At 35.6% G+C, this 25,506-nt stretch overlaps 1 protein-coding gene across 3 annotated transcripts in view; it reads left to right on the top strand.

The window, feature by feature from the left end:
- Positions 1 to 25,506, top strand: part of COL11A1 (collagen type XI alpha 1 chain) — a 225,292-nt gene that overhangs the window by 165,145 nt on the left and 34,641 nt on the right. For all 3 annotated transcript variants that reach the window (XM_086394454.1, XM_086394456.1, XM_086394455.1), the window contains 9 exons: positions 2,363 to 2,470; positions 3,388 to 3,441; positions 4,538 to 4,591; positions 5,106 to 5,213; positions 16,506 to 16,559; positions 18,251 to 18,304; positions 19,543 to 19,596; positions 24,491 to 24,544; positions 25,146 to 25,253. In XM_086394454.1, coding sequence (XP_086250580.1) covers positions 2,363 to 2,470; positions 3,388 to 3,441; positions 4,538 to 4,591; positions 5,106 to 5,213; positions 16,506 to 16,559; positions 18,251 to 18,304; positions 19,543 to 19,596; positions 24,491 to 24,544; positions 25,146 to 25,253 — 648 coding nt within the window. The remainder of the gene's footprint in view (positions 1 to 2,362; positions 2,471 to 3,387; positions 3,442 to 4,537; positions 4,592 to 5,105; positions 5,214 to 16,505; positions 16,560 to 18,250; positions 18,305 to 19,542; positions 19,597 to 24,490; positions 24,545 to 25,145; positions 25,254 to 25,506) is intronic.

The following is a 25,506-nucleotide window of genomic DNA, read 5'->3' as shown; positions in this document are numbered from 1 at the left end:
TTGTAGGATCATCATAGGGTATAAACCAGAGTTTTCATCAAAATATTAATTAATAACTAGAAAATAAATGCATAAATTAGCTTTTGAATCAGAAGGAATGGATTTGGTGAATTAGAATAAAAGTTGAGGGTGTGGATAAGGCTAAGTTCACACAGAGTCAAACAAAGGACATGGGGATGATTAGCTAATTTTATCAGTGTTAATGTAATATTCAGCTATTAATATTGATGAAGAAGTAGAAGTAATGAAATAAACATTGCTTAAGGAGAGATCAGCGATGTTTCTGGTAGTCCTGTAGGTTATGGGCCAAGATATCCATAATAGGGGAGGCATTTACCATCTTGCAGGGTTATAAAATGAAGAATCTAAATTTAGATTGTTATAGATCTGTTGAAAGGTTATCCCTGATTCTACTCATACCAGGATCAAAAGAAATAAACAGCAGGTGATTCCTGGCAAGTGATTATGTGTACTATAATAAAGGCAGATAAGAATTAATCTGTTTAATTTATACATACTCTCATAGATTCAATTTTTGGAGTTCAGATTATGAAGGAAATTCAAATTAGGGAGAAATATCTGAATCAGTTGATGTTTTCAAAGTAGTGACATTCACTGTGAATAGCATAACACACTTTATAAGTGGAGATAGGTTTGTGACATTGTAATATTTAATTTGAATGAAATAAAAGGTCTCCAGTGTGACAATGGAGATATTATTAAATGATGATTATGACATAGTTTTGAAAAATGAGATCATATGGAACCCAATAAAGTAATAAACTTATAAAAGTTGTTTTATAGATATTTATTTTTGTCATTAAGCAATAGATTAATTCAATACTCCTTAAATGGCTACTGTGGGCCACAGGCCAGGAAGATACAATGGAATACAGAAACAGTTTCTTCTCTCACAGTTTATTGTCTGATGGAGCATTGGAAAATAATCAAAGAATCACAAAGTACATGTATAATTACAAACTCTGGTTAATGACATAAAGAAATGTACTGATATATATCAGATTATGACAGAAAGACCTCAGCTGGAGTCAGAGCCTTTCCTTGGACAGGGCATTGATGATGGAATTAAAAAGATGAGGAGGAATTAACTAAGTAGAGGGTCCTCCTAGGGGCATTCCAGGCAAATGAACAACACATGCTCAGGCCAAGTAACAGGAAGGAAATGTCATCAAGTTTAAAAAAAGATCTAGAGGAGTTGAAATACAGAGCAATGGCAAAGGGAGTAGAAACCAGGTAATAGGGAGACTGCACTAGCAGCTTGCTCTTTATCTTAGGAATGGTAAACAAGTAAATTGACTAAAGAATGTTGTTAAGATGATCTGTCTCTCCAGTTACAACATAGGAAATAGTTTGGAAGTAAGAATAGATGTGAGATAGGAAGGAGGTATTTCAACAGTTCAGAGGAAGGCTACTAGTATTTTGGGATAAGATATTAATGGTGGAGATAAAGTGAAGTAAATATATTCAAGAGATAAAACTTGGAAAGGAGGTGGTAAGGGATAGGGAAGCGGGTAGATAGTGGGGTCAGGATAATGTAAAGGCAGGAACTAACGACATGGATTCCCAGATTGTATAACAGGAGGAAAGATAGAACTACCAAATACAATAAAAAAATAACTCTGTGCAGAACTGATGAGGTCTTCACTTTTAGGAAAGGAATTTTTGCCATCTTCATTACCAAGGCTCTACTTTTTCAATTATACAATATACTTAAATTTTAAAAGAGGAAAATAATGCCACCGTCAAAAGATAAAGAAAAAATTTTAAGAAGCTAACAACCTTTTCATTCTGAATCAAAAGCAAGAAAATTGAAATACCAAAATCTAGAAAAATTCATGAAACATTTGTTAAAAATGAAAAACATCTACATATAAAGCATATTATAAAGTTGGGCATATGAGCAAATGCATTGTATGGTTTTTGAGGCCTACCAGCCACTGCCCAGCTATTTCAATAGCAATACAGAACAACATAAAGGGTCAGTAACATAAAGGGTCAGTTTTCAAAAACATTAAGCATCTGATTTTTAATATATAATGCTTGATTTGAAAATGTGTGGTTCAAAGGAAAATTCTATTGATTATTTTTGTTGATTGTTGATTATTTTTTATGAGATTCATAAATGGTTAGCAATGGTAGTGTTCTTAGTCACGAAATAATGTGGGATATTTCATGTTATTATTTGCTACTGAGAAAATGCATTTTGGGTGAAAATCAAAACAATTTCCTTGTTAAATATGGAAGCCAGGGTATGACTCTTGTAGCTTCACTTATAAATTATGAGTGGCAAATTCATAGGTTTCTTACAGCCAAGTAATGACTTGGTGGATTTTCAATGCAGGGAGAAAAAGGTCCCCAAGGTCCTGCAGGGAGAGATGGAGTACAAGGCCCTGTGGGTCTCCCCGGGCCTGCGGGGCCTGCTGGCTCCCCTGGAGAAGATGGAGACAAGGTGAGTACTCTTTATTTATGTTAGTACATACCATGAAAAATAAATTTTTTCTCAAAAATCCTAGATATAATCTTTCTTAAGATTAGATATAAAATCTAAAGATATATTTTTCAAAGTTTCAATATAGCTTTCTTGTGCTCAAAAGTTTTAATTTAGGGGCTTAGAATTAGAATTTTCCTGTGAAATAGTATGTGGGATCTAAACAAGACATGAACAATGGTAGTGAGAAAAATTAGCAGATGCCAAAAACTCTTATCTGTTTTTAATGTTTCTCAGATAAATGTGAAATTCGAGTAATTAGTTGTATACATTTAACCATGGTGTCTTGGATATTGTAGGGTTAAAATTTAAGAATGAGCTGCATACATCTTTGATAATCCTGTACTTCTCTATTTTTTACTAATATGTAAGTGGAGATTCTAAGATCTTGATTTTAAATGTATAGCTGTGTTGTGTTTGAATTGAATATACTTTCTAGCATTACTGTGAAATTATATAACAAAATTTGTTAACCAGTGTGCTGATAATGCATTATACTTTAGCAGTTGGAAAACTAGGAGAAAAAATAGATTGAAATTTGATTAATGTGTAATTATATTTTTATATAAATCAGTGTATTTCCATTATCAGTTTATACTGGTGTTATTTCAGATGACATTGATTTTGTGAATTGAAAATCCCCGCTGTAATATTCCTCAGAGTTCAGTTGACTTTTGTTTTTCTATATGCTTATCATATAGAAAATGATCTAGACAGCAATATTAGTCAATACAGCAGAGTGATCAGTAGGCTTTTCCAATTTAAATAGTGACATTAAATGCTAGCACATAATTTAGTCATAAGATGATAGTGATCATAATGCAATGGCAGGTATGGCATATTAGATATAAATTTTAACTCAAATATTTCAAATTCAGGGTGAAATTGGTGAACCAGGACAAAAAGGCAGCAAGGGTGACAAAGGAGAAAACGTGAGTTTCCTACTTCTTATTGAGGGGGATTATTAATTTAATTTCTTTTGCTATTAACTATGGATATTTCTTCATATTACTATTTCCTTATGTCTCCCTATAGTATTACTACTATATTACCTCTGCAGTAACTATTCAGTTTGAGATTTGGTCAATTCTAATAAAACCTCTTTTCAAAACTTTGTGTTAAGAAATGAAATAATTCAAACCTTAAAACCTCAGAATGAGACTAAACTATCTGCAGTTTTCCCCTCCATTGCTTTTACACTGTTAGTTCAAATACCATATGGTTTAAACACAGATAACATCTTTGTGTTGCTATGAAAAAGACACTGACCTAGTGGAAACCTGAAAGGTACCCTGGTAGTCCCTCAACCACATCTCCAGAGCCTATGCTTCAAACATTGTATCCAATGTGTGGCAGTTTTAAGGAAAAGAGCGGTACAATTCCATGACTCTCGTGTCTGGATCTTTTATAGTGCCTGATTGTATAAAAAAAAAAAAAAAAAGAAAGAAAGAAAACAGTTAAGAAAATATGTTTATGCATGGAAGACTCATAAAGCTACTGAAATCTATTGCTTAAAATAAGGAGTTCTGGTTTACTGAAAACATAACACTGAATTTGCATGTGTTTACATATGAGAAAAATTCTAGGTTTTCATATATCCTTACTTTCTGTCTATATAGAATTCCCCACAACCTATTTTTCTTTTGGAAAATATCATATATATGAACTTTTTCATGTCTCTTTTTGACATATAGATATCTCACTAAAGAAATCTGGTATTTTGAAAATTTTCAAGTGTGAAACTTTGACATGATTTATAAATATTCGCATAGAAATCCTTTTTTAAATATCAACAGTATTACAGATGAGAATGTTTTCAATAACTGCCAGTTTAAAAGTGATTGCAAGTAAGCAACTCTGAGGCTCAAGAAGTAAAATAAATAATGGTTGACTGCACTAAATGCAAAAACCTTTTTCTCCAAGAAGTGTATAGATGCTTAATAGATTTTGATCAATCAAATGTTCTGTACTATATAACAGGCTCTTCTGGCTTCAGTTTCAAATTTACAGATTTTTATCTCATTTCAGGGTCCTCCTGGTCCCCCAGGTCTTCAAGGTCCAGTTGGTGCCCCTGGAATTGCTGTAAGTGTTCCTCTTTGTTCAGCAAATCTTAAGTCCTTTCTGTTCTCTGATTAGATAGATCCATGAACTGTCACATAACCAGTCGATTTCATGTGGTAATAGGTTTGTTTGTATGCTTAACATTGAATCAAGTTTAAATTATCTAATATAGGTAGCCAAGTTGATCTTTATAAACAAAAAACACTGTGACATCATTGGAAGATAGCTAATAACCAGTTGGGAAGTACTTAATTTGTAGGAAATTCTGAACATTATTTTCCCTTGTTATGTAGCTCTTATTTCACTTGGTAAACATGAGAAAAATCAGAATAAGTCATATTCCATAATCAAATAATGTAAGCAAAACAAACAATGGTATATTTGCAGCAGATCATACAAATTTTACCTACTTATCACTTGGTTGCTTATAATAGACCAACTTTGATTAAATGAGGAATGATTATATTTTTATGATGTCTTATGGCAGAATCATGATTTTTTCCAGTTTGTGATCATTTGTCTTGGTCTTCTCTAGGGAGGTGATGGTGAACCAGGTCCCAGAGGTCAGCAGGGGATGTTTGGACAAAAAGGTGATGAGGGTGCCAGAGGTTTCCCAGGACCTCCTGGTCCCATAGGTCTTCAGGTAAGACGTTTTCTGCATTGCACATCCAGTCATTCCCACTTACTTCTCACAACAGGTTTTCTGGTGGATGTAAAACAAAGCAGAGGTGCGTTTTTCTATCTAGAAACTCGGATTTTAAGTATAATAACCATTTTACTTAAACATATATCTGAACTTTAACTGCTTTTTACCAATTACTATTAATTTTTCTGAAACTTCATCAGCCTTGGCTTCTGTTTCTGGAGATTATTTAGCCCCACCTTAGGTTTAATACTGCTTTTCTTCATTCTCATTGTATATGGAAAATGAATGACAAGCTTCTTTAAGTGTATATCGAAAAGCACGATGTTAGAAAGGTTCTTTCACATATCTCACGGCAGGAAAATTAGTACTCGAGATGGCTAGCAGAAACAAAGAGCCTTTTGAGAAATAGCAAACTGTCAATCACAACTGGGGCTTCTCAGGTGGTGCTAGTGGTAAAGGATCTTCCTGCCAGTGAAGTAGACACAAGAGACTGGTTCCATCTCTGGGTGGAGAAGATCCCCTGGAGTGTGAAATGGTAACTCACTCCAGTATTCTTGCCTGGACAATTCCAGGGACAGAGGAGCCGGTGGGCTACAGTCCATGAGGTGGCAGAGTCAGACACAACGAAGTGACTGACTGCACACATACACACACATACACAAGACTGTAGCTATTACAGAAATTGCCAACAGCAAATGTTAAGCAATAAGAGGTAAAATAAGCTTCCCTTCCCTGGTGGCTCAGATCATAAAGAATCTACCTATCATGTAGGAGATTGGGTTCTATCCCTGGGTCAGGAAGATTCCCCTGGAGAAGCGAATGTCTACCCACTCCAGTATTTTTGCCTGGAGAATTCTATAAACAGAGGATGCTGCCACACTACAGTCCACGGGGTCACAAAGAGTCAGGAAGGACCTCAGCGACTAGCACTTTCACAATAGGTAAAATAAACAAATAAACATTCAGTTCAGTTAGCCGCTCAGTCATGTCCAATTCTGCAATCCCATTGACTGCAACACTCCAGGTTTCCCTGTCCATAGCCAATTCCTAGAGCTTGCTCAAACTCATGTCCTTGCAGTCAGTGATGCCATCCAATGATCTCATTCTCTGTTGTCCCCTTCTCCTCCTGCCTTCAATCTTTCCCAGCATCAGGGGCTTTTCCAATGAGTCAGTTCTTCGCATTAGGTGGCCAAAGTATTGGAGCTTCAGCTCCAATCATTTAAATAACTTAAATGATTAAAATAATCTTTAAAATAACTTCTTATATTTAGAATTATAATTTGTATTTTAGTAAACCCATTAGGACTGTGGCTCAGATCATGAACTCCTTATTGCCAAATTCAGACTTAAATTGAAGAAAGTAGGGAAAACCACTAGACCATTCAGGTATGACCTAAATCAAATCCCTTATAATTATACAGTGGAAGTGAGAAATAGATTTAAGGGCCTAGATCTGATAGATAGAGTGCCTGATGAGCTATGGAATGAGGTTCGTGACATTGTACAGGAGACAGGGATCAAGACCATCCCCATAGAAAAGAAATGCAAAAGCAAAATGGCTGTCTGGGGAGGCCTTACAAATAGCTGTGAAAAGAAAAGAAGCGAAAAGCAAAGGAGAAAAGGAAAGATATAAACATCTGAATGCAGAGTTCCAGAGAATAGCAAGAAGAGATAAGAAAGCCTTCTTCAGAGATCAATGCAAAGAAATAGAGGAAAACAACAGAATGGGAAAGACTAGGGATCTCTTCAAGAAAATCAGAGATACTAAAGGAATATTTCATGCAAAGATAGGCTCGATAAAGGACAGACATAGTATGGACCTAACAGAAGCAGAAGATATTAAGAAGAGATGGCAAGAATACACAGAAGAACTGTACAAAAAAGATCTTCACGACCCAGATAATCACGATGGTGTGATCACTGACCTAGAGCCAGACATCCTGGAATGTGAAGTCAAGTGGACCTTAGAAAGCATCACTATGAACAAAGCTAGTGGAGGTGATGGAATTCCAGTTGAGCTGTTCCAAATCCTGAAAGATGATGCTGTGAAAGTGCTGCACTCAATATGCCAGCAAATTTGGAAAACTCAGCAGTGGCCACAGGACTGGAAAAGGTCAGTTTTCATTCCAATCCCAAAGAAAGGCAATGCCAAAGAATGCTCAAACTACCACACAATTGCATTCGTCTCACACGCTATTAAAGTAATGCTTAAAATTCTCCAAGCTAGGCTTCAGCAATATGTGAACCATGAACTTCCTGATGTTCAAGCTGGTTTTAGAAAAGGCAGAGGAACCAGAGATCAAATTGCCAACATCTGCTGGATCATAGAAAAAGCAAGAGAGTTCCAGAAAAACATCTATTTCTGCTTTATTGACTATGCCAAAGTCTTTGTGTGGATCACAATAAACTGTGGAAAATTCTGAAAGAGACGGGAATACCAGATCACCTAACCTGCCTCCTGAGAAATCTGTATGCAGGTCAGGAAGCAACAGTTAGAACTAGACATGGAACAACAGACTGGTTCCAGATAGGAAAAGGAGTTTGTCAAGCCTGTATATTGTCATCCTGTTTATTGAACTTATATGCAGAATACATCATGAGAAACGCTGTACTGGAAGAAACACAAGCTGGAATCAAGATTGCTGGGAGAAATATCAATAACCTCAAATATGCAGATGATACCACCCTTATGGCAGAAAGTGAAGAGGAACTCAAAATCTGATCTGATCTGATCTGAAACCCATTAAGAAGTACTACATTGTAAAATATTGTAGGCTAAGAAATTGTCTTTAAATATAGCTTATAACTGGGTTGTTAGGCAAAACATTGCATAGTAGATATCTGTCTGAGTTGCCTTTCTTCGATATGATGTTAACCGCTTCCTACAAACTGGAAACATCTGGCTTTCTTCTGCCACTTGTTTATTCAATACTTACCTAGTGATTCTCTAAAAGATCATAAAATTTTGTTTTAATGATATTTGGGTACATATGGATATTAGTTATGCCACATTAGCAATTTTATAAATGATTAAATCATCTAGTTCATAATAATTTTTAATATTAAAAGTACCTTCAGTTCAGTTCAGTCACTCAGTCATGTCTGACTCTCTGCGACCCCATGAATCGCAGCACGCCAGGCCTCCCTGTCCATCACCATCTCCCGGAGTTCACTCAGACTCATGTCCATCGTTTCGGTGACACCATCCAGCCATCTCATCCTCTGTCATCCCCTTCTCCTCCTGCCCCCAATCCTTCCCAGCATCAGAGTCTTTTCCAATGAGTCAGTTCTTTGCATCAGCTGGCCAAAGTACTGGAGTTTCAGCTTTAGCATCATTCCTTCCAAAGAAATCCCAGGGCTGATCTCCATTAGGATGGACTGATTGGATCTCCTTGCAGTCCAAGGGACTCTCAAGAGTCTTCTCCACCACCACAGTTCAAAAGCATCAATTCTTTGGCGTTCAGCTTTCTTCATAGTCCAACTATCACATCCATTCATGACCACTGGAAAAACCATATCCTTGACTATACGGATCTTTGTAGGCAATGTAATGTCTCTGCTTTTGAATATGCTATCTAGGTTGGTCATAACTTTGCTTCCAAGGAGTAAGTGTCTTTTAATTTCATGGCTGCAATCACCATCTGCAGTGATTTTGGAACCCCAAAAAATAAAGTCTGACACTGTTTCCACTGTTCCCCCATCTATTTCCCATGAAGTGATGGGACCAGATGCCATGATCTTCGTTTTCTGAATGTTGAGCTTTAAGCCAACTTTTTCACTCTCCTCTTTCACTTTCATCAAGAGGCTTTTTAGTTCCTCTTCACTTTCTGCCATAAGGGTGGTGTCATCTGCATATCTGAGGTTATTGATATTTCTCCCAGCAATCTTGATTCCAGCTTCTGCTTCTTCCAGCCCAGCATTTCTCATGATGTACTCTGCATATAAGTTAAATAAACAGGGTAACAACATACAGCCTTGACGAACTCCTTTTCCTATTTGGAACCAGTTAAGTACTTTATTAGTATATAATTATACGTTACATTATAAATATAACAACTATTGTTATAGCCCTCAATGGATGTCTACCCATGAACATAATATAATTTTCTACATTTCTTATTGCCAAAATAGTTTCTTTTCAACTTGGGTAGTATAAAAGCGTCATATCATATTTTCATTTAACTCTTTTATTCTTATTGTTGTCATTTAGTTGCTAATTTGTATCCAGCTCTTTGTGATCACATAGACTGAGGCCACCATGTTCCTCTGTCCATGGGATTTCACAGGCAAGAATACTGGAGAGGGTTGTCATTTCCTTCTCCAGAGATCTTCCCAACCCAGGGATTGAACTTGGGTCTCCTGCATTGGCAGGCAGATTCTTTACCTCTGAGAAAGCAGGAAAGCCCCATTTATACTTATTCAGATCAGATCAGATCAGTCACTCAGTCGTGTCCGACTCTTTGCCACCCCATGTATAGCAGCACGCCAGGCCTCCCTGTCCATCACCAACTCCTGGAGTTCACTCAGACTCACGTCCATCGAGTCAGTGATGCCATCCAGCCATCTCATCCTCTGTCGTCCCCTTTTCCTCCTGCCCCCAATCCCTCCCAGCATCAGAGTCTTTTCCAATGAGTCAACTCTTCGCATAAGGTGGCCAAAGTACTGGAGTTTCAGCTTTAGCATCATTCCTTCCAAAGAAATCCCAAGGCTGATCTCCGTTAGGATGGACTGGTTGGATCTCCTTGCAGTCCAAGTGACTCTCAAGAGTCTTCTCCAACACCACAGTTCAAAAGCATCAATTCTTTGGCGTTCAGCCTTCTTCACAGTCCAACTCTCACATCCATACATGACCACAGGAAAAACCATAGCCTTGACTAGACGGACCTTTGTTGGCAAAGTAATGTCTCTGCTTTTGAATATGCTATCTAGGTTGGTCATAACTTTGCTTCCAAGGAGTAAGCGTCTTTTAATTTCATGACTGCAGTCACCATCTGCAGTGATTTTGGAGCCCAGAAAAATAAAGTCTGACACTGTTTCCACTGTTTCCCCATCTATTTCCCATGAAGTGGTGGGACTGAATGCCATGATCTTCGTTTTCTGAATGTTGAGCTTTAAGCCAACTTTTTCACTCTCCACTTTCATCAAGAGGCTTTTTAGTTCCTCTTCACTTTCTGCCATAAGGGTGGTGTCATCTGCATATCTGAGGTTATTGATACTTCTCCCGGCAATCCTGATTCCAGCCTGTGTTTCTTCCAGTCCAGCATTTCTCATGATATACTCTGCATATAAATTAAATAAACAGGGTGACAATATACAGCCTTGACATACTCCTTTTCCTATTTGGAACCAGTCTGTTGTTCCATGTCTAGTTCTAACTGTTGCTTCCTGACCTGCATACAGGTTTCTCAAGAGGCAGATCAGGTGGTCTGGTATTCCCATCTCTTTCAGAATTTTCCACAGTTTGTTGTGATCCACACAGTCAAAGGCTTTGGCATGTCAATAAAGCAGAAATAGATGTTTTTCTGGAACTCTCTTGCTTTTTCAATGATCCAGCAGATGTTGGCAATTTGATCTCTGGTTCCTCTGCCTTTTCTAAAACCAGCTTGAACATCAGGAAGTTCACAGTTCACATATTGCTGAAGCCTGGTTTGGAGAATTTTGAGCTTTACTTTACTAGCGTGTGAGACGAGTGCAATTGTGCGGTAGTTTGAGCATTCTTTGGCATTGCCTTTCTTTGGGATTGGAATGAAAACTGACCTTTTCCAGTCCTGTGGCCACTGCTGAGTTTTCCAAATTTGCTGGCATATTGAGTGCAGCACTTTCACAGCATCATCTTTCAGGATTTGGAACAGCTCAGCTGGAATTCCATCACCTCCACTAGCTTTGTTCATAGTGATGCTTTCTAAGGCCCAGTTGACTTCACATTCCAGGATGTCTGGCTCTAGGTGAGTGATCACACCATCGTGATTTTCTGGGTCGTGAAGATCTTTTTTGTACAGTTCTTCTGTGTATTCTTGCCATCTCTTCTTAATATCTTCTGCTTTGTTAGGTCCATACCATTTCTGTCCTTGATCGAGCTCATCTTTGCATGAAATGTTCCTTTGGTATCTCTGATTTTCTTGAAGAGATCCCTAGTCTTTCCCATTCTGTTGTTTTCCTCTATTTCTTTGCACTGATCGCTGAAGAAGGCTTTCTTATCTCTTCTTGCTATTCTCTGGAACTCTGCATTCAGATGTTTATATCTTTCCTTTTCTCCTTTGCTTTTCGCTTCTTTTCTTTTCACAGCTATTTGTAAGGCCTCCCCAGACAGCCATTTTGCTTTTGCATTTCTTTTCTATGGGAATGGTCTTGATCCCTGTCTCCTGTGCAATGTCATGAACCTCATTCATCAGGCACTCTATCTATCAGATCTAGGCCCTTAAATCTATTTCTCACTTCCACTGTATAATCATAAGGGATTTGATTTAGGTCATACCTGAATGGTCTAGTGGTTTTCCCTACTTTCTTCAATTTAAGTCTGAATTTGGCAATAAGGTGTTCATGGTCTGAGCCACAGTCAGCTCCTGGTCTTGTTTTTGCTGACTGTATAGAGCTTCTCCATCTTTGGCTGCAAAGAATATAATCAATCTGATTTCGGTGTTGACCATCTGGTGATGTCCATGTATAGAGTCTTCTCTTATAAATAAGCAATGCTGAGCAATATATATCAGTATGTATGCTGGTGCTGCGGCTGCTAAGTCGCTTCTCTCGTGTCCGACTGTGTGCAACCCCATAGGTGGCAGTCCAGTAGGCTCCTCTGTCCCTGGGATTCTCCAGGCAAGAATACTGGAGGGGTTGCCATTTCCTTCTCCGGTGCATGCATGCATGCTAAGTCACTTCAATCATGTCTGCCTCTATGCAACCCTATGCAGAGCAACCAACCAGGCTCCTCTGTCCACAGGATTCTGCAGGCAAGAATACTGGAGTGGGTTGCCATTTCCTTCTCTACAGTTGTATGAGCAGCACATATATTTGAAAATAACAAGGCATTAGAAATTAGATTGCTGATGTATATATTACCATTCATTTTCTGCTTTTTCATTTAACTGATTATTCTGAATTCTATAAGGTTGTAATTTAGAAATTTAGTTCTCATGATTAAAAAAGGTGCCTTGTAACTTGTATTTACAAAATATTGTATTTTAAAAAGTCTTCATTTACACAGAGTAAGAAATATGATATTTGATGAAGGTGATTCAAGAAATCAATTCCCAAAAAAATTGATTATATTTTCCCAGAGTACCTCTTTAAATCAGGAATCTGAAAAGATGTTAATTTAATTACCATGCTCACAATTGTGTCTTCATCCTTTAATTGAGTCTTTGGGGCAGAATAGATGTTAGCAATTATATTAGACATTAATAATAATAATGTAGAAGTCTAGTTGCTTACTATTTGTCTCCATATGAAGAACACACATAGAATGAGAGTTCTTGGCCTGAATTCATTTTTTATTTCATCATTTAAGAGGTAAATGATTTTAAATTAACAGATCTTATAGCAGAATCTCTCTATGCATAAATTACTCCTTAGAAAAATGCTGGGACATTTGAAAACTGATTAATACTGGAGTGCCATTTTGCACATTTAGTTGCTGCAAAAAAAGGATTTGACTCATTGTGTTTCTACTGATTTCAATAATAAGAACATTCTGTCTAAACTTGGGGCTTCCCTGGTAACTCAGTTGGTAAAGAATAACCCTACAATTCAGGAGACCCCAGTTCAATGACTGAGTCAGGAAGATCTGCTGGAGAACGGATAGGCTACCCACTCCAGTATTCTCTGGCTTCCTTTGTTACTCAGCTGGTAAAGAATCCGCCTGCAATGCAAGAGAATTTGAACTATAATCAAACTTCATAAAAAGAGATAAATATTTCAATATTTTTCTATTGGGTGGTTTCTACTGAACTAATATCAAGAATAACATATGCATAAATAAAATGGCAATGCAGACTAGGTGTGTTATAGAAATACAAGACAACTATGAACTAATATTTATATAACATTCAATTTGGAAATCACAAATCAGATGCACTATATACTACAGTTGGTGGGATACAAGGAATGTGATTGTTAATTTATGTAGTGTTTATAAGGGCTTAATTATGTTTACATTGTAATGCTTAATACTTAAGGAAATGGGCTTAAACTGAAACGTTTATTTCACCTGTGTTAAAAATCTACTTGTCTTTTTAAGAATTTGAGTTTATGTTCTCCATCAATGAATTAGAATCTCTTTGGTTGTGGATCTTGGAATCTAAAATTTTAGTGACCTCTTTTAGATTATCTTTAAGCGGGATAAAATTGGAAACACTACCTGGCTATTTCCTCCCAGGAACTTCTCTAGTAATTCTAGAAGCTAGCATCAGTTGACGATAACCATTTGGCAAGTACATATGATAGGCTATTTTCCTAGACATCTAACTTACAAAATGAGAAAAAATAAATGAAATTCTGATATATGTTATTATAAATCAGTAATTAAGATTTCCTTATACAAATGAATATACAGAACATTAAAAAATTTACAAATATACTCAGTAAAGTATCCTCTCGCCAAACTGAAAGTCATATGGAATTGGTATATCACAAAAACTATTTAGTGGCTTATTACCAGCATTTAAAAACTGAAATATAACAAGATAAGGATAAAAATATCAAATATCATCATTATCTATTCAAGATTACTTTTTTCTTTTTTAAAATTAATTTATTTTAATTGGAGGCTAATTACTTTACAATATTGTTTTGGTTTTTGCCATACATTGACATGAATCAGCCATGGGTGTACATGTGTTCCCCATCCTGAACCCTCTCCCACCTCCCTTCCCATCCCATACTTCTGCATCATCCCAGTGCACTAGCTGTGAGCACCCTGTCTCATGCATTGAACCTGGACTGGCGAACTATTTCACATATGATAATATAGATGTTTCAATGCTATTCTCTCAGATCATCTTACCCTCGCCCTCTCTCACAGAGTCCAGTAGACTGTTCTATACAGCTGTGTCTCCACTGTCCCACATATAGGGTTATTGTTACCATCTTTCTAAATTCCATATACATGCATTAGTATACTGTATTGGGCCTGGCGTGCTGCGGTTTGTGGGGCCGCAAAGAATTGGACACAACTGAGTGACTGAACTGAACTGATACTGTATTGGTGTTTTTCTTTCTGACTTACTTCACTCTGTATAATAGGCTCCAGTTTCATCCACTTCATTAGAACTGATTCAAATGTATTCTTTTTAATGGCTGAGTAATATTCCATTGTGTATATGTACCATAGCTTTCTTATCCATTCATCTGCTAATGGACACATGTACACCCATGGCTGATTCATGTGAATGTATGGCAAAAACCACTACAATATTGTAAAGTAATTAGCTTCCAATTAAAATTAATTAATTTAAAATATAAATTCTATATTTCATTAAAATCTCTATTTTTCCCTGGTGCTCTGCCAGTTGTTAGAGACAAAAGATTGACCTGAAAGAGCAATGTCCCATGAGTTCAGTTCAGTTCAATTGCTCAGTTATGTCCAATACTCTGTGACCCCATGGACTGCAGCACACCAGGCTTCCCTGTCCATAACCAACTCCTGAAGCTTGCTCAAACTCATGACCATTGAGTTGTTGATGCCATCCAACCATCTCATCTTCTGTCGTCCCCTTTTCCTCCTGCCTTCAATCTTTCCCAGCATCAGGGTCTTTTCCATTGAGTCAGTTCTTCACATCAGGTGGCCAAAGTATTGGAGTTTCAGCTTCAGCATCAGTCCTTCCAATGAATATTCAGGACTGATTTCCTTTAGGATTGTCTGGTTGGATCTCCTTGCAGTCTGAGGAACTCTCAAGAGTCTTCTCCAACACCACAGTTAAAAGCATCAATTCTTCTGTGCTCAGATTTCTTCATAGTCCAACTCTCACATCCATACATGACTACTGGAAAACCATAGCCTTGATTAGACAGACCTTTTTTGGCAAAGTAATGTCCCTGCTTTTTAATATGCTGTCTAGGTTGGTCATTGCTTTTCTTCCAAGGAGTAATCGTCTTTTAATTTCATAGCTGCAGTCACCATCTGCAGTGATTTTGGAGTGCTCCAAAATAAAGTGTCTCACTATTTCCATTGTTTCCCCATCTATTTGCCATGAAGTGATGGGACCGGATGTCATGATCTTTGTTTTCTGAATGTTGAGTTTTAAGCCAACTTTTTCACTCTCCTCTTTCACTTTCATTAAGAGGCTCTTTAGTTCTTCTTCAGTTTCTGCCATAAGGGTGGTGTCATCTGTGTATCTGAGGTTATTGATGTATCGCCCAGCAATCTTGATTCCAGCTTGTGCTACATCCATCCTAGCACTTTGCATGATATATTCTGCATATAAGTTAAGTAAGCAGGGTGACAATATACAGCCTTGACATCCCATGAGTATAAGTATGCAAACAAGTGGTACAATTGTGTTTTTAAGTATACAATTCAAATGTGTGCAAAGTATTATAAAAGAGGAAATATAAACAGATATGATGAGGGGAATTAGGAAAATCAAGGGGGAGTACAGTAATTTTTTTTGCTGGCCCATAAAGATAGGGCCAGGTGAAATCTGAGTGCAGCTGCTCTGATTTTATTCAATAGCATAGAACCTCTCCTAAAGCAATTACACTGCAATTGAACATAAAGGAAATAGATTTGAGTAAATAAAGGAAGTGTAATATATCAGGTCTCATGGCCTTATGAGTTTTTAAGATCCAGAACTGGAATTAACAGGTCAAGAGATCAGAAGATATTTGTAACCCTGGACATATGTTGGATGGAATATTTATTTTCAAAGGAGTTTTGTCTAACTGTTCCTATCTATAAAATCCTCACCGGGAAGAAGTGTCCTAAAATAATTTGGAACAAGATTTTTCAAAAACATTTTTACAATGTTAATTCCATATACTACTCATAAAAGATAGAGAAAATGATTAGGTATTCATAAATTCCCAGAACAAATCATACATTTAGTTCTTGTAATTGAAATCAAAAGTATAATACTATGCAAAGCATGAATTTTGTGAATGTACATATATGATTCCCTAATATTTAGTCAATATTTGCATTATGTGTATTTTGACAGATGATAGTTTATGAGTCTTAATTCCACATTCTTATTTAGCTATATTTAACTTTGAATTCTATATGAGAAATTGGACAAATATTTCTTTTTAAATACACGAATGAATTTTACTGTTTTTCTATTTATATTTTCTTAGGGTCTTCCAGGCCCACCTGGTGAAAAAGGAGAAAATGGGGATGTTGGTCCCATGGTAAGTTTTTATTTTCTAGAATTGATGTATATTGTGAATTTCCACATCACTAGTATCTTTCTCAAGGCTTATTAATATAAACAAAGTAGTCTTAGAGGTTATGACTTTTCAGATTGTTGGCTCCCTGTTCCTCACCCAGACTTGCACCTGCCACTTTTAAAGTTTCTCGCACTGTCTTGACTATTTCTCTATCTTTCCTTTTTCTCTCTTCAGAATAATGTTGTGCACACATATGGCCTTTTTTGGTTGATATATTGTTATATCTGTTTTATTTCTCTGTGTATATATTGTTGCTGCTGCTGCTAAGTTGCTTCAGTGTGTCCAACTCTGTGAGACCCCATAGACAGCAGCCCACCAGGGGCTCCCCTGTCCCTGGGATTCTCCAGGAAAGAACACTGGAATGGGTTGCCATTTAAACTGCTACACTTTGTTTTTTTTTTTTTTTACCCTTTGTTTTTTTTTTTTTAGTCTTTAGCTTTAGCTCTGGCCTTTGATGTGAAACAGGTGAATAATAGATAATTGTTACCCAGGATTTGGGTAACTAACAAATGTTAACATACTATTAAAAATTAATTACCCTTTAAAACAAATTCTTAATTTAATGAGGAATTTTATCTTAATCAAAATGCTTTGGCCTAATAATATTCAATTATTGATTCTGGATTTTTGCTCTAAATTTAATATTTCAGCTAAAAATTTAAAATACATATATTTGTTGATCAAGCACTACCTTGGTAAGGAAAAAATAAGCCAGGGTCATTGACATCTATAATGAAATGAATACATTTTCTAATTGCTCTTTCCCTTTGGTAAACATATTTGCTCCCTCCAATATTTGCTCCCTTCAAAATACATATTTTGATAATTTTATACTTACATGTTAGATTTTATAAGGAACAAGAAACATAAACATTGCCCATTCAAAATAACTAATTAATACCCCAAAGAGTTTCAGTTGCATAGCAAGCTTCTCTCTGAATACTCTTGCTATGGTCCCCTGAATCATTAATACATTCTCTCTGATTTATGGTAATAGCTAATAGCTAATAGTCAAACATGACATGAGAATAAACTGTGACCTCTAAGTACTAATGCCCTGAGATTTACTACAGATGAATTTAAACACAGTCTTGAAGTAAGGGGTTCTGGCCATCAGTATTTTACAAAAATTGTCCCAAGGTAATTTTAATGCATAGCCAGGAGCAAGAACCTTTATTTAAGGATGACAACTAAACAGTTAATCTTATTCCAGTTCTGGCATATATAACATGAGATCTGACATTAAAAAAGTGAAAATATACAAATAAAAAATATAGAATTAATGAATTCTAAATCTACTCAAGCACTGTTTATTTTCCCAACTTTATGTCTCCTTTATACTCTAGCATTCTAGTATATTCTGGTATATAATATTTTAGTTGTATTATGAATTCATTGTACTGGATAGTATTAATAGACTTTTATAATTTTTAATTAAATTGTTCTTCCTGCAGTTCTAATTTCCCCATATCTATGTGTAAAGAAGCATTTGCTAACATGATCTTGTATCCATTAAGAATGATACCTGATTTGCTTTATTAACTATGATTTTGCAGACTGAAGCTTCTTTTTGTTTTCTTAATCACAAAATGAAAACATCAGGAATGCATTTGAGTTCAGTCTACATAAACCTTAATATTCTTCTCTTACAGGGTCCACCTGGTCCTCCAGGCCCAAGAGGTCCTCAAGGTCCCAATGGAGCTGATGTAAGACTGTGAAATATGTTAGTTATTTTGAAGTTATATAGATATTACATAATGGCAGGCAGTATCTAAAATACAATGGGGATAATTACACTCCTTTGAAATGTTTACATGAACAATAGCTTAAGTGTCATTTACTCACTTCATTTTTTTTAAAGGAAAAGAAAGGCTTCGTAGGGAGCTAGTCCCTACAAATGTTACTATAATATAGGTACAAAGTTTATATTCATTATATATTTAGTGAGAAATATATATTGAGTGAGAAATATTCACTAAAGCACCACATTATTCAGTTCAAATTACTGTGTCTTGCACATAATAATTCTACACTGCTGCTGAATTGTTTCAGATTTAACCTTTATTTTTTACAACTGCTTGAGGAGATGGTTAGTAATTGCCTTGATTACAGTAGCCTAGGTCTGTGCCCCAAACATCCTTTATCTAAAAGTTTTGCAATTTTGTATTTTTTTCTGTAAAATATATCAGAGTAATGTGTGCATTATAATATATTTACTTCTTACCCTGTAAAAAATGTTTCCTCTTAATTGTATAAATGATCTCCCCCAAGCTTAACTGTTGACTGATTGTTCCAATATTACAGGTGTGTAATGTCATATTTATCTTATTGTTACTATTAACAAATTTATAGACTTTGGTGTTCTGTTTCCATTTGACTTTCCCTTTTCATAAAGAGCAAGTTATTTATTCTTGTCTTTATTGCTCTTCTGTTATTCCTGGTTTTAATGCTGGCAGGCCAGAACTAGGTAAAATAAATTACATGCAGATATACTAAAAATGCTTTTAGGTTTTAATTCTTCTAAGTAATTTAAAGACTAAGAGATGGTTTATATTGTTTTTGCATGGATTGTAATATTCTTAATCAGAGTCATATTTTGATCCACTAAGAAAATCTGCAAAACCATCCTCTAAATCTGATCTACTCAACTGGCAGAAAAATTGAAATTATGTTCCAAGTATCAACTGACATGACTAGAGTTGGAAAGTCCTCTGCTTTATCTCCAGAATTCTGGTGCATTTGAAAATCAATGTAATACAATTAAATTATTTGCTATCCAGCACATTTGACAACTTCATAAAGTTCATCATTTTGTCTCATCTTTCAAATGACTTGAGATATTCTTGCACATATTTCTCTCTTTGAGAACAAGTGGATGTATGTTTATGAATTTATATCTTATTACAAGAGTAAGGATAACTGTATTCCCTTTCTTACACTGCAGGGACCACAAGGACCTCCAGGATCCATTGGCTCAGTTGGTGGTGTTGGAGAAAAGGTAAGGGATGCAGTGATAGACAGTTAAAGCAGGAGTTTAATAATATCAGTTAGTATTTTAAGGGCTTATAATAGTTGTGTCTTTCTAATGTTTTGCACATATTTATATCATCTTCTTTGATAGTGAAATAAATTAAAAGTAAAATGATTTAGAGGTGTAACATTTTTTATTGCCAGGCATGGTGGTGGGTGGTATAAATGGATTACTCCCGGTAATTAACAAAACCACCCCATGATGATAATATTTTATCCACATTTTTAGGCTAAGTGTGCAGAATATAGAGAATATCAGTAATTTCATCAAAGTTTTGTCAATAGAAAGTGACTAAATCAAGATCCACTTTAACCCAGGTATATTTGATTAGACTGTGTCTGTAGTAACATTCTACTGAAAATAGAAGAGATTGGTTGATGCAACTGACTTAAAAGAGAGAAAAGAATCCTTCACAATACAAAAGAATTAATCATTTATTTTGTGATATTTGGACAAAATTGTCCAAATATGTATTTTCATTACTAAATTTACTAAATTTTCATTACTAAATACAGTAATTGTATTTTCATTACTAATTGAGCTTCCCTAGTGTCTCAGACAGTAGAGTCTGCCTGCAGTGCAGGAGACCTGGGTTCAATCCTGGATTGGGAAGATCCCTTGGAGAAGGAAATGGCAACCCACTCCAGTATTCTTGCCTGGAAATCCCATGGATGGAGGAGCCTGGCAGGCTACAGTCCATGGGATCGCAAAGAGTTGGACACAACTGAGTGACTTCAATTTACTTTACTTTTTTCATTACTAATACTGTCTTTGGCACTTTTCAAAATAGTTGACATTGATATAATATCTGGGCTCTGAATAGTTTCCTTTTATCATGAAAATGATTTTATTTAAAATATCTGCTTTTCCTTTTTATAAAAATGATAAAATGATTCTCTTATTTGTTATTTATGCATTCACTCTCATTTCTTAAAAGAACTTTCAAGAAAATTAATATTGTTTTACTTAAAAAATAAATTCTTCATTAGTTTGAGGCATAAAAATGTCATGCTATAAAATATGCAGTGGAAAAAATTTAGAAATTTCCTGTGTTTGCTTCAGTTTTGTTAATAAATATCAGAAGTATAGACATCATAAAAATGATTCTGTTGTTTAGTCTCAAAAATTTTGATGTATCATATATTACATTCATGATTTATTTTTGTTAAAAGATTTAGTCCTCAGAAAAGATATGTAATTGGTTGAGAATCTAGCACTTTAGTGTTTATTTCTTCCTAACACCCACATTCTAGCATTTTGATTATAATTAATTTTATATAATTGCCTATTTAAATAGTTTATTAATTACTAAATTAGAAATAGTTGAAAGCTATTATCTAATTCTTCCCCTGGAGAAGGAAATGGCAACCCCTTCCAGTATTCTTGTCTGGGGAATCCCATGGACAGCGGAGCCTGGTGGGCTACAGTTCATGGAGTTGCAAAGTCAGACAGCATGAGTGAGCGACTAACACTTTGACTTTCATCTAATTCTTGCTTCATAAGAAGGCTGGTTCTTTAATTCTGATTGACTAACTCTTGGTTTATATTCTTAAAGTTTCTGTTTAAAAAAATGCAGATAAATTGAGAATGGAATTCAAAGAACTTTTTCTTTGAGTTCAGTTGACATAGGAAGACTAACAGAAGAGAAGACTGCTATCTGATGGTATCACAGTAATAGACAGATGAAGGTAGCCCATGCCTTTCCTCTTTCTTCCCTTTGCATCATCTTCTTTTGGTTCTAATACTGAACAAATAATTGTGAAGACTAGTCTCTAATTTTAGTTTTCTGCCCATATAACAAATTCTAAAATCATTTTACAACTTTTTCAGCTTATTTTGTTTCCTAAAGCTTTTGGGTACAGTGGGAGTACTGTTAAGTACTTAAGTTGCTTCTTTAATGGTTTTATCCTCTGCCCTACTCTAGAAGATAAGCATGGATGCCAGATGTTTGGAGCTTTGGGAAATTCCCTTCCCATACTGTTTCCATTTGCTTAAAGTCTATCTGGTAATATCTGGCCACTTTTGCATCTTCATAGAATAATTCAGTCAGTCAGGATAGGTGTTTGACTTCTTACAATTAAAACGTCTAAATTTGTTGTACTTAAAAAAAAACAGAGTTTTATTTTTCTCTATTTAAAAACATTTCTATGTGACAGCAAGATAGAAATAAAATCCTAATTTCTTTTCTTCAGAATCTAGGGTATAGATTCTGGCTATACTTTGAATCTAGGGTATACATTGATGTAGATTACAGATTTTTGAGATCGAATCTGATTTGATTTGAATGCTTTCTCATTTCTATGCTGGAAATTTATTTTCAGTCCCAAATTCAATAGAAAAAAGAAAAGCTAAGCTACTTTAGTCATGCTGCACTTTGCTTAAATAAATCTAACTTGTTTTCTGTGTAATATATATTTGCTATTGATGGATTTTGTACTTTAGTATTTTCCTCAAAACAATGAATGCATATTTTATGAATTGAGGCAGACAGAGTAATTTGCTGTCCCTTCTGAAGGGGGCTTTAATCTGAACAAGTGTGTTATAGAATGGGATAAAATGGTTAAATGATAAGTAATAATTGTATAATCTACCACCTCTTTCATATACCAGTGGTCTTCATAGAATTTACATTATTGTAAATACACTACTATTACTTAGAATAAGCATGGTATAGCCTTGTTGATACTATAAATATTTAATTTATATAATCTAGTCTTGTTTCACTGTATTATCGCTTTACTTGTGATCTTGTTCCATCCTTTTTCAATTTTAAATGGGATCTTTAGAGATAATATTAAGATCATCTTAAGTAATTGCTATTTATATTGTGCACATTTGTCTATAATATAACCAAAGATGTAATTTTCATATATATTTAGTCATACTGCTACATATTAGATCTCTAGAACTTATTCATCTTGAGTATCTGAAATTTTGAACCCTTTGACTAACATCTCCCCATGGCTCCAGTCTCCAACCCCTGGTGACAACCAATCTACTCTCTGCTTGGGTGAGCTTGGCTTTTTTAAATTCCATCTAATTGAGGTTATGCAGTATGCTGCTGCTGCTGCTGCTAAGTCGCTTCAGTCGTATCCGACTCTGTGCGACCCCATAGACGGCAGCCCACCAGGCTCCCCCGTCCCTGGGATTCTCCAGGCAAGAGTGGGTTGCCATGTCCTTCTCCAATGCATGACAGTGAAAAGTGAAAGTGAAGTCGCTCAGTCGTGTCTGACTCCTAGCCACCCCATGGACTGCAGCCTACCAGGCCCCTCCGTCCATGGGATTTTCCAGGCAAGAGTACTGGAGTGGGTTGCCATTGCCTTCTCCATGCAGTATACTATATACATTCCATACAATGAATTTAATATGGACATTTTACATTTGATTTGAATGGAAAACCACTTAAGTTTTTTCAAAGATGTGAATAATGACGCTTAAAATATCACCTACATTTTATTCCATCATCCTGGGATTGCTGAATTATTCATTGCTTTGAAAATAATGTAAATATAATATTTTACTTATAAAGTTTATTCACGATAATTGGAAATATTTTCTACTTATCTTGAGAGAGAAAATAATTTGTACACAATAATAGTACTAATAAATTCTTAGAAAGTACTTGATCTCTTCCCTCATTATGCAGACAATTTCAAAAGTTAAAATATGTGCATATTCTCAAAGAATAAGAAATTGTGCACACAAAATAGTCTCTCCCTTGAAATTATGTTTATATTTGATTTCAAACAAATTCATGAACAGTCGGTTTGTGCCAGGAACATTAGAAATAGCCAAGTTAAAAATTAAAGGAAATTCAGGCCTCATTTTTTTTAATTAGAATAATTTTTATTTCAGAGTTTCTACTACTATGGGTTTTGCATAGAAACATGCATGGCACATCAATGTACTCTATTACTTCACTTGAATGATTACTTGAACAGAATATTGTGTTTGTATGCATTTCTAAGTATGAAGAGTTAATAACAGACTTTCACAAGAGAAAATCTATTAGTCTAGGAGGTTTATTTATTATTCCACTGAGTCAGAAAATAACCATCCATATCTATATATGGAAATCATAAAAACTACCTATATATATTGGGGAAGTATATATATTGGAGAAGGAAATATATACACACACACACACACACATAAGAGAGGGAAATGGCAACCCACTCCAGCATTCTTTCCTAGAGAATTCCATGGATAGAGGAGCTTGGCAGGCTATAGTCCATGGGACTGCAAAAGGGTCAGTCATGACCTAGCGACTTAACTATATATATATATATATAGAGAGAGAGAGAGAGAGAGAGAGGCTCAAAAGAAGAAATTTTAATTAGTATCTAAGTATCAGTATGCATCTTATAGTCTTTTTGTATTTATTTATAGCTCCTCTTCAGACCTCTACTAACTAATTTGATAGGATTATCAAAATACTACCAAATTGTTTGATTAGAGCAAATTAATATTTTAGAGAGAAAACATTTTTAATTGTTTAATCCATAAGTTTAACTGTAATGTGAATATTGATACAACACAATACACAGTTTTTAGCAAACATGTGAATGTCTGTTTTGTGTGCTTTGGTGGTAACTTGGCTTAATATTCTGGCTATTAACTAAGTGATGAGAATTGTAGCATCCAGCGTATTCAGTTCTATTAATATCTCCCCAGTTGAGAAATAAAAGTATTAAGGTCAGTAACAGAAAAAGTTCCTTCTTTTTATCAAAGTTGTCCCTGCTTTTTAAACAACATAATGAGTTAAGGGCTGGTTTAAAGTGTCATGGTCATCATTGAAGGCAATTTTACAAATGCAAAACATCGTTTCTGTGTTCTGATAACTCATTTCTCTTCTTTACAGGGTGAACCTGGAGAAGCAGGGAACCCAGGGCCTCCTGGGGAAGCAGGCACAGGTGTAAGTGCTGGCTTATTGTCAATATAGTGTTTTAGGGATAAGATATTTCTTTCAGAGTATTTTAAACATGGAACTTAACTCCTAGATGTGATTCAGTTACTTGGTTTCCCTTTCCAGTCCACTAAGAATCATCACAACTGCAGAGCCTTTTTATTTAATAATTTTGCCTATCCTCTGCATATTTTTGACTCACACAGAAATTTAAAAAATATTACATATGCATAAATTAGAACATTAAGAACTGTAAGGTATTTATTGCATGTATCTTTAGTGGACTATCCACAAAAGAACAAACCCTGCTACATCAAGTGATTATATATGAATTGTATTAGGATGGTACTATTCTGACTTAGATTGGTTTAAACTGAGGGTGACCTTGACTTCCAGAAAACATTTGGCCATGTCTGGAGACATTTTTGGTTGCCACTCTTGGAGGAAGGATAACTGCTGGCATCTACGTAATAACACCTGGATGGTGGCAAACGTCTTGCAATGCAGGAGACAGGTCCCACAGCAGAGAAGCGCCTGACCTAATATGCTGAGGTTAAGAAGCTGTTTTAAAACTTGCAAGAAAATCAGGTGTTTTTCTCATGTTGCGTAGGGTCCCAAAGGAGAAAGAGGAGAGAAAGGAGAAGCTGGTCCCCCAGGTGCTGCTGGACCTCCTGGTGCTAAGGGACCGCCAGGTGATGATGGCCCTAAGGGTAATCCGGTGAGTGACGCTGGTCCTCTTTAAAGTGAAATCTGTGGCAAAGCTCCTTGAAACTTTTCATAGAAAGATTAGAAATCATGAGACTTTGGCCCATAGTTGGTGAAGTTAACTTTTCTTCATTTTATATATTCAAAAGCATTCTTAATTCACACCATTTAAAAAAATTTTCTAGCAGAAGAAAGATATTTTATATGGTTTCGCCATGACTTTTACCTCTTAAACTTCAGAATATCATGACTTTTTATGAAACTAT

Source organism: Bos grunniens, chromosome 3 (genome assembly GCF_055505025.1).
Source record: "Bos grunniens cultivar Pamir isolate PY7600 chromosome 3, Bosgru_T2T1.0, whole genome shotgun sequence".
NCBI lineage: Eukaryota > Metazoa > Chordata > Mammalia > Artiodactyla > Bovidae > Bos > Bos grunniens.
This window is presented reverse-complemented; position numbering and strand designations above follow the sequence as displayed.